This window comes from Spinacia oleracea, chromosome 2 (assembly GCF_020520425.1).
Source record: "Spinacia oleracea cultivar Varoflay chromosome 2, BTI_SOV_V1, whole genome shotgun sequence".
Taxonomy (NCBI): domain Eukaryota; kingdom Viridiplantae; phylum Streptophyta; class Magnoliopsida; order Caryophyllales; family Amaranthaceae; genus Spinacia; species Spinacia oleracea.
Window position 1 is genome coordinate 95,990,636 of NC_079488.1, and position 10,496 is coordinate 96,001,131.

Sequence of the window (10,496 nt, forward strand, 5' to 3'; positions counted from 1 at the left end):
GTCTTGAAAGTGGATTGGAAACTCCGTTATCGAATTTCACCATGGAAAGCGCCATTTTCATCAAATAGGATTTGCAATAATTAAACTAATTACAACAAATTGATGGTACACATACCATATTTAAGTAAAAATCATGGTACTTTATACCTTATTTTACATTCAAAATTAATGGTATGCGGACCATATTTTCTATCCTACCTGATCCATACTAGTCACTTTTCGCAACCTGCAAAACAATATATTTACAATATACCATTCACCCCATTCATTTATCAATGAATAACCCATTTAGCAAGTTAGCAGAAAATATGCGTCACATAATATTTGCAATAATTAATTAAGGCTTAAGAATCTACCAATTATTTGACCTTATTAGTTCTAATCAAGTTTGTTAATCCTAAGGAAATAAGGACCTAATCAAGGGTTTAGCTAAAATATGAATAAAATCTCCCACTCAAACCAAGAATTATATGATTTATTAATTTAAACATAAAATGTCTTTCCAAGTCCAATCAGAAACCACAAATTTAATTAAAGTTTAAAGCTCATATAATAATTATTTTAAATCCCTTAATTTAATTAATTAAACAAATTAATTATAATTTATTCAAGGTTTTAATTTTATTAAATAATTAGTCTAAAATTAATTATAATAGTTAAAATAATAAAATTATATTCCAAGAAAAATTATTAGCACGAAGTTAAAGTTAATTAAATTCGTCGCTCCACGGAAAATCAAAACCGCACAAACGCGCACAATAGCCCGACGTCATAGCACGAATTGCATATGCTAAGGCAAGGCTCATGGGCACACAACCCATGCCTCGCCAAGGCTGCAACATTGGCGCGCTAGCCCAATGTGTAACACTTAAAAAACAAGATCCATTCACTGAACATATCCTTAGTAGACCGATAAAACAGCGGGCCAGGCTGGGTCGTATCAGTTTTCCAATCCCATTTTAGCGGGTTGGGCTGGGCCAAGTAGAAGGCCAAACCAGTCTGCCTAAAGCCCATCTTAGTCGGGTCGTGCGGGCTGATCGAGCTAGTTTTCATATTGCAATTTTTTTCCTGCATATTGCATACCGATTATGTCATTACCTTGAATCATTAGAAAACAATATAGTAGCTTTAAACTCCAACAAACTTAGATACCTGTTAAAGATTTTCAACTCTTTGCCTTTTTTTTATTCAATTTATTTTATCTGACTTATTTTTCTAAATTTATTTTGTCTATAAAAACTTTTTAGTCTGGAATTATTTTATTTGTATGTATAACTGACTGAAAAATCTTATTTCCTCCCCCCATTTCTTTTTTAATTCATCACTTGGGATCATCATTTGTCTATGCATCATTTCACCATTAATTATCTTTAATTTTCTATTATAAAAATTATAAAAAGTTGATATTTTTGAAAAAATATTTTACATGATAATTATGATTTTTATATATTAGTAAAACATTTGAGTCAACTACGTAGACCATCTTATAAGGCAACTATAATGCAGGACCACCGAGATAAGAACACTCACATATGGTTTTCATAGTCTTGCTTGGAGAAGGCCTACCAAGGGAAGTAATTTGTTTGGTTTTAACAAGGAAAGTCAATTCACATAAATATATTGACATCATTAAGGATATGTATTGAGAGTGCTAGCACAAGTGTGGGATCAGTGTTGGAATGACAAAGGAGTTTCGTACGACAACAAGGGTTCCTCACTTAGTCCTTTCTTTTTTCCATAGTTATGGACAAATAGACAAGTTCAATTCAATACGTATGTCCCCTTTTGGTAATATATTCCCCTATTTGCCAAAAAAAAAAAAATTCAATACGTATGCCATGATGCATGTTCTTATAAGAAGGTGAAGAAAATAATTGGAATATGGGGACACATTTTGGAATCTCGTGGCTTTAAGTTGAGAAAAAGTAAGAGGACATATTTGGAGTGTAACTTTAGCGGTGATAGAAGCAAGGAGGTAAGGACGATCACCTTGATATAAGGTTCACATTTCTTCCGCTATCTAGGACTACTATCCAAAAGAATGAAAAGTTGGTTGGAGATGTTTCCCATAAAATGAAACCAGGTTGATTGAAGTGGAAGAGCGTTATGAGGTTTTTATATGATCCGCATGCCTTGGTTGTCGAAGGAAGAATTCTACCGTGTAAAAATTAGACATGAACTGGTATTGAATGTCACATTCATAAGGGTGAATGTGACAGTGATGCGTAATGTTGTGTTGGATGCGTGTCCATACAAAAAAGGATCGATTGAGTAATGAGGCAATTGGGAAGAAAGTGACGGTTGCAACATTTGGGAAGAAGATGAGGGCAATTGACTTAGGTGGTTTGACAATGTAAGTCGGAGACCAAATGATGCACAAGTTAGAAAGTTTGAAGAGTGGCAAACTTATGAAACTGGGGGGGCAGGAGATGACCAAAACAAACTTGGAAAAGCATGAATGAGAGTGATGCAATTATATTAATGAAAGTATGAAATTAGACAAGGTAAAGTAGATGGAGACAAAAATCTCAATTTTTTAATTTTTATTTTATCTTAAATTTTTTTCCTTAACATCTTTGTGTCTGTTTTTTAAACCGATTTTGTTTTCTTGTTTCCTATTTTTTGTATGTCATTAATTACCATCATCTGCAATTTATCAATTTTCGTGTTTTCTGTATTTGACATAACTTTTTACTTTTTCTTGATTCACATTATGCAAACGGTTTCTTATGATAGTTCACGTTAGTCGAACTCAAATCACTTTGGGAATATTAGACTTTATTGTTGTTATTGCAGTGTAAAACATACGAGTCAAAATTAGTAAATTATGCATAGCGTAAAAGTCAAAGTACTTATCTATCTATTACTTTATACTAAAACAGACACCAGGAATGACACATGTCATTTTATGGTGTAAAATTTTCCCGCCAAAAATCACTTTCCTAAAAAGTATATCTGTTTTATTTTATTTTTATTCTTTACCCTTTTTTATAAACTATTTATGTAGGGAAAAAAAATTAGTTTAGAATCTATAAAATAGACACCAGGAATGACACGTGTCATTTCCCGATGTAAAAATTTTCCGCCAAAAATCACTTTCCTAAAAAATATATCTGTTTTATTTAATTTTTATTCTTTACTCTTTTTTATAAACTAAATATGTATGGGGAAAAAAAAATTAGTTTAGAATCATGTTAATAATAGATACAACGTAATAATAATTTTGCTAAATACTTTGTGGTAATATTTTAGTCAAATCGGTATATTAATAATGAAAAATATATTAACTCGATGTCATATTGGTCAAATTAGCATATTACACATATATAATATGCATATTCGATGAATAAATTTAAATGACTATGTTTAAACAAATTTATAATTATGCAGTAGTTTGGGAATATTCAGTTAAATATTTTGTAAAATAAATTTTCATAATCCGTGCGTCAGTGCGTGCACGGGATCTAATCTAGTACGGAGTATTAAAAAAATGAAACTCAGGTAGCATGAAATAAATTAAAATGAGTTTCACTCCGCACACAAAAAAAAAAAAAAAAAAAAAATCATTATTGGCAACCCAAACATGAACTTGACAAGCTGACCGTACGAGCGAGCCGGCTAGAGGGTGTAGGTGCCTACATTGTAAACGGTAGAAAACCCCTCCAAAACCCTGTACTCCCCCTCTTCCATTCTCCATAACCAGCATAGAAAAATGCAAGTCGTTCTAACAACTCCATCACCAAGCAACACACCTTATCTTCACAGTTTCAATGACCCCATTTCACTTTCAGCTTCACCATTTCCAGCTCCAATTCAACCACCCACAGCTCAAAATCTCTCTCTAAACTACAAAGCAAAACTGGGTCGGGTCGAAGCAGTTAAAGGGTCTGGTATATTCTCTGCAATTGGCCGTGCTATTGAAGAAGAAGAGTATAGAAAAGCGAGGGCTGAAGTTCAAAGAAAAGGGTTTGAAATTGAAGGGTATTCAATTGAAGGTATCTCTATTGGTGGCCATGAAACTTGTGTTATTGTTCCTGAATTGAAGGTTGCTTTTGATATTGGGAGGTGCCCTTTGCGCGCTGTTCATCAGAATTTTGTGTTCATTACTCATGCCCATCTTGATCATATTGTAAGCTCTAACCCTTATCCTAAACTCTCATTTTTAGTGAATTCACGATGCATACTTTTATGCCTTTTGAATTGGCTTCATTAGCTTGAAAATAATTAGATTTTGATTAACGGTTAATTATGATGTGATTAGTGACGAATTGGTGGGAATATGAGGTAAGTTAGCAATTGACAACAATAGAAAAAAAAGGGTAGTAATTGTCAACTTTTAACAACTTAGGTATTAATTGGCAAAGTTATGTAATAATTAACAAATTTTCCTTTTTACAATGAAATTATTTAAATAAGGTAATCCATATAAAAAATAATGAAATAATTTTTTTTATAATTATAGTAAATATGTATTTGTTTTGTCTTGTAAATTAAAAATTAGAAGATAGAAATTGCAGGCTAGTCATATATTCCTATGTAATTAGAAAAAAAATAGTTGCAACACAAATAATTTGTGGTAAGTTGGGACTTTTATAACTTTGCAATGAGAAGATGCTTGGATGACCATCCAGAGAGGTTCAATCTAATGTGGGAAACTTGGAATTAAATGCCATTACAGTGTCAAATTGTCAATACATATATTATTCTTTTCTTTGAAACCAGTGTATCCTTCTCCGTCCTATAAACTTGAATTTCTATAGCATAATTCTTGAGGGAAACACTATCTTCTATGCCTCTTTATTTTTAGGCACCATTTGGGTTGGGCACAGTATCATAACTACCCATGTGACCAAACAAAAGAGAGAGAGAAAAATAGAGTTAAAATGGTAAATATCAAATGTGTAGAAGGGTATGATAGTTATTTGGTGTGTGAACACATACAAAAAGTGAATGGAAGCATACCAGAAGTGGTGCAATTAATATGTAACTTCCAAAAAGGGAAATGGTGCAATGAAAAAAAAGAAAACAGAGAAAGTATTTTTTATTTGTTCATATGAATACTGCCACTGCAGTAGTCTAGCAGTGAACCAGTGGTGTGCCGACGATGCTTGTTTGGTGGCCATATCACAAAAGTGTTGCATTGGATGTGATTGAAATGCGACAAGGACTGACAACCGATGATGTGGAGTCTGCAATTTGGTCCTTGACTTTGCCAAGAGTAATATAGCAACCCAGTCCCACCATCCTCATCTCCGAACTCTGTGGCTGCCCGTTCTATTGCTCACAAACTCTTTTTGAGACAAATCCATCCTCGGGCAAGAAGGAAATGTGCTTGTAGTAGACGTATTTGTTTGCTCTGTGATCCAAGTTCAAATCAAAGAGTTGTTTTTTCTCTTTACTCGATATGGTGCTCGGTTATCTCTTTGGGAATATTTTTGAATGTACTGCAGTCTGCAGGTTTAGGTTGAGTACTGGTTAGATGGGTGATTTTGGTACATGGAGCGTCTCGGCTGTCGGATGGGTGATTATCTGTATGTGGGACGTCTGGACTTAGGATTAAGCGTCGTTTTAGCTCTTACCCGGCAAACTTTTTTGTAATTCATGAGTATAATAATTTGTTGGTTCCTATTAGTTTCTTTATCTTATAGATGGTGAATTTTGCCTCAATTTTTAAGTGGTGCCCTTTTGTTTACTTGAATTTTTTCATTTCTTTATTCAATTTGAGATCCAAGTGATAAGGCTGTTTTTATCCTCAATTTGGTGGACATGCTAATATGCTATAGGGTTGATGGTTGTAGGCTTCACTATTGTGCTTATGTATGCTTTATGATTGCCATTTCCGGTCGTGTCTTTAAGACAAATTGGTTATGTTTTCTCTGTTTCAAACATCCAAAACATATAAAAGTAACTGACTTTGTTGTATTATTTCTTGGTCTATTTCTCCTACCGAGGTACTTTCCTTTCTTGTTGCAGTGACATACTGACAGTTCCACCCTTGAACCTGGCACATGTTAAAGACAGAGACGAAACCTGAAAGAAACATAACTTTGATGGATATGATTAGAATAAGAGATTCTCTTAATCTCTGATTTTTTGTGAATTCATGATGCAGGTTTTTGTATCCTTTTTAATTGAGTTCATTGGCTTGAAATTAGTGTTAGACTTGGCTGATTTCTGTGTAAATTAGTCAATTATGTTCCTAATGGCTAATAGGATAGGGTCGGCAGCATGAACCAAGATCTTACCTACGGGGTTCATCTATAGAGATCCTCTTTTGTGTTAAATGCTTTTCTAAGTTCAAATGCCTAAAGTGCAAGTTTTGGTAGTTGATAATACTAATTTAACAGCCCATGTAGGCATGTAACATATGTATTATGCTTTTCTTAATAATCACCAATTTCTAGAGAAGAACCATATGCTAAGTGTTGTGTTCGCTCCATTACATTGATGAAACTTTTCCTTGGCCAAAATGTGAAACATTTGAAAACTTTCTTGCACAGTGAGAAGGATACTTGGTCTGCTGAGCTATGGTAGTGTAAGTACTGTCCGTGCTTTTGTTGTATAAAGTTCCTGCTGTGTATTCAGTGGGCATCCAGTATAAGGGTCACGGTTATCAAGTCTTTTTAAATGAACTCAGGTGTTAGTGGATATGGTCTAGTATTAATTGAGTCATTGCCTTATTTGTCCTTGTGGATGTATGATATGTTTTTACACCGTTTCTGACTGTCACAGTCCAGTGCTCTTTCTTGGGAAATTATGTAGTAAGATGCATATAAGAACTTGAGACTGCTAGTATCTCAATTTTTTCTTTGGTTAAGGTGAATTTGCATCTTGTTCAGAGGAGACCCCAAATCTTCTTTGCTTACTGAATCTTTGGGTAGTTGGGGAAGATCATCGATCTTTGTTGAAACTTGTGTTCTTCACAGCCTAAAACCATCGACCAACCAGGGTGGTTCCATCTATGCAGTTTTTATTCTCAACTTGATAGACATACTAATATGCTATAGGGTTGATGGTTGTAGGCTTCTAGTTCACCCTTTAATATTTTGCTTATGTATGCTTTATTATTGCCTTTTCCGGTTTGTGTTTTTTGATAACTTGGTTATGTTTTCTATGTTTCAAGTACCCCGAAACATAAAAATATTGTGACTTTGTTGTATGGGTTCTTGGTCTATTTCTCCTACAGAGGTACATTCCTTTCTTCAGTGATAGTTCCACCCGCGAACCTGGCATAGAAAAAAGATAAGAGAATAAACCTGAAAGAAACATAACTTTTATGGATATGATTAAAATATGAGATTTTCTGATTGTTAGTGAATATGTGCATCTTAGGAAGAGGTTACTTTGCATTTTACTTAAATGACAGTTCCACCCTAGAACCTGGCACATAATAAAGAGGAGGCTAAATCTGAAAGAAACATAACGTTTATGGATATGATTACAATAAGAGATTCTCAGATTGCAATTAGTGAATATGTGCATCTTAGGAAAGGTTACTTTGCATTTTACTTTAAATGAGGCTCTAACTCCTTTTTCTCAACTGAAATATTGTTTGGGTTAGGGAGGATTGCCGATGTATGTAGCAACCCGCGCTCTTTATAGCTTGAAACCACCAACCATCTTTGTGCCACCCAGCATTAAAGATGATGTTGAGAAATTATTCGACATTCATAGATCCATGGGCCAAGTGGAGCTTGATTTCGATTTAATAGCACTTGATGTTGGTATGTTGATTTAATGAATTTGTTTCTGCATATCTTTCTTTAATCCTGTCAGATTTTCCCTTCCATTTTTTTAAACTATATTACTTGTTGTACTGAAGGGGAAACATATGAATTACGTAACAACCTTGTGGTGCGACCATTCAAGACTCATCATGTCATACCCAGCCAGGTATGCTTTACTTGAATCATTCACTGATATATTATATTGATCCACTTAATCCACTTGAGCACCTTGAACCTCATCTTATGACATCCATTAGCTTTGATGGTATAGCTTTTGTAATATCCTTCATTCTTTTTCAATTGTTACTTCAACCCTCTGCACACATATTAAGGAAAATTAAAAGTAAGCAAAGTGTTGATCAAGGGAAAGACATTATGCATAAAGGGAGAAAAGCTTTGTTGTTGTTGTTGTTGTTGTTGTTGTTGTTGTTGTTGATGTTGTTGTTGTTGTTCTTCCATAAAAGGGAAATGCAGCAATTAAAAAAGAAAGGAGGAAGTGTAAATTGCAATGTCCTGTAGCTTTTGGGTAAAACATAACCCTAACGCAAATTATAATATGCTCCCAAGTCCCATCCTATCATTTGGCTGCGTAAGACCAGCAGTATTAGTTGTCTACCTGTCTTCACACACACACACATAATTTACAGCGCTTATGAGGTCGAAACTGAAAATCTTGCATGTGTGTATCATCTGATAGTGCATATGCTTGATGTAGGCAATAAAATCCGTTCTTATTTAATATTGTGTTATGTCAGTTGTTACAGTGATGGCTAATAATAATCAGATTGCGTGCTGACTGTACTCGCACAGTCACATATGCTACAGCTTGATAGATTTCGACTCTCTACTTCTCCATTTCCAGGGATATGTTATATACTCAATTAGAAACAAATTGAAGAAGCAGTACATTCATCTAAAAGGGAAACAAATTGAGAAGCTGAAGAAGTCTGGTGTTGAGGTTAGTTCCTTTCATGATTTTCCTCCTCCCCCTCTTTTTGACAGTACTTTGACACTCCCTTTTTTTTTAGATCACAGACATGATATTGTCTCCTGAGGTGGCATTCACAGGAGATACAACATCAGATTTTTTGCTTGAACCACGTAATGCAGATGCACTAAGGGCGAAAGTTCTTATTACTGAGGTAATCACCTTCCTCTTTGTGTGGGTCCTGTGGGGTTTACTTAATTTTTTTGTTTCCAGTACTTTATGGGTCATATGCCCTGTTAATTTTTAAAGAGAGAGGAGCAACCTATTGGTTCACGGGCCTACTCATTATGGATCATGCATTCGTGCGTCTCATTATTAATCCTCTTAAGAGAGGTGTTAATTTAAAGCAACAGAATTCAACACCTCTACAGTTTCATTGAGTATTTTCCCTCTTAAAGCAAAAATACTCATACTTGGAACGCATTGCTCCGTTTTTTTTTTCTCTCTATCTCTTCTCCCGTTCTAAACTCAGTTCTGCTGTGTGTGTGTGCATATGATGTACGTATGGCTTACAGCCTGGTAGCATCCCGCATATCCGTACCATACAATTCAAATTGAATTTTGTACTGTGTAACATTGTTCCTACTGTCATTAATGGAATCATGAAATGGTTATTTATTTATACCTTCGACATATCATCTGACTCATCATGATGGCTTTTAACAGGCAACTTTTCTAGATGATGGATTTAGCATTGAAGATGCACGTGAGCGCGGTCACACTCATTTGTTTGAGGTACAGTGTGCATATCCAACTCTGTTTGACATCCTAATATTTTGAGGTTTAGCAAGGGCTTAGCCTTGTGGTAACTAATTCCTTTGCTGTCCAAAAATATCTCCTTCATATTACATGATAGTAGAGGGATTTCCTGTGAAAAAGACTTAGGTTTGATTGTTGAACTGTGGGGTTGAATGTATGTACTGGTCCAATAACAGGGGCATGTTGCAGGAAACCTTTTTTAGGACTCAATAAAATGAAGGTATCTAAGCGGTGATTTTAACATTCGAAGTATGCATGCATTTTTAAAGGATGTCGTACTCTAAATGATAACTTAGTGACAAATATGCAAGTATGCAACTGTAAGATAGAGAAATGACACACTTTTTAAAGAAATTACTGGGATGGGGGAGGGAAGGAGGGGAGGCTTAGTCCATTTGAGGAAGAGAGATATGGAAAGAAACTACCTACCAGAAAAAAGGAATGTTGAAACTTTTTGAATTCATATTGTATGGTTTAACTGCAGCTTATTGAACATGCCCAGTGGATTCGGAATAAAACAGTTTTGCTGACGCATTTCTCTTCCCGCTATCACCTTGAGGTAATAACCCAGTTTGCTCTTAATGCATTTGTTATTGCCAGCCCCAGCCTGTGTAAGATCAGTTATATTGGAGGCATCCAACGCTTGAATTTTCTCACCCTTTTTTCCCCTAAATTTCAGGATATTCGACAAGCTGTATCGAAGTTGCAGGCCAAGGTATCAGCTAAAGTAATCCCCCTTACGGAAGGCTTTAAGTCTATGCACTCATGAACTAGGAAGTAATTTTTTTTTAGGGCTTTGTAATTATAACCATTTGTAATTATACTTGGACATTTAGAAATTTATAAGCCAAAACCCGTCTTTTTTTCCGGAGTTCTTTATTTCATTCTTTATCAACGTGTTTCAAAACTATCTTGTATGGTTGGTGTTACTGAGGTATTCTTCAATAAGTTGGTAAATCTGTAAATGTCTTTGGACAATGCTTATTCAAAAAGGGGGAAATGCAAGTATGCGGATAAAGAAA

The 10,496-nt window shown here is 34.8% G+C and overlaps 1 protein-coding gene across 1 annotated transcript; it reads left to right on the forward strand.

Moving 5' to 3' along the window:
• Positions 1–3,596: 3,596 nt before the first annotated feature.
• On the forward strand, positions 3,597–10,341 carry LOC110791477 (tRNase Z TRZ2, chloroplastic). The gene is made up of 8 exons (XM_021996226.2): positions 3,597–4,129; positions 7,562–7,724; positions 7,823–7,893; positions 8,590–8,685; positions 8,756–8,869; positions 9,382–9,450; positions 9,959–10,033; positions 10,154–10,341. The coding sequence occupies exons 1-8, from the start codon at positions 3,713–3,715 to the stop codon at positions 10,241–10,243; spliced, it is 1,095 nt and encodes a 364-aa protein (XP_021851918.1). The 5' UTR covers positions 3,597–3,712; the 3' UTR covers positions 10,244–10,341.
• The last annotated feature ends 155 nt before the right edge of the window (positions 10,342–10,496 follow it).

Excerpts from the sequence above, each read along its gene's own strand:
- LOC110791477 (XM_021996226.2), top strand. The coding sequence starts at position 3,713 with ATGCAAGTCGTTCTAACAACTCCATCACCAAGCAACACACCTTATCTT. Across the intron at positions 7,894-8,589 it reads ATCATGTCATACCCAGCCAG|GGATATGTTATATACTCAAT; the intron begins GTATGCTTTACT and ends CTCCATTTCCAG. Across the intron at positions 8,686-8,755 it reads TGAAGAAGTCTGGTGTTGAG|ATCACAGACATGATATTGTC; the intron begins GTTAGTTCCTTT and ends CTTTTTTTTTAG.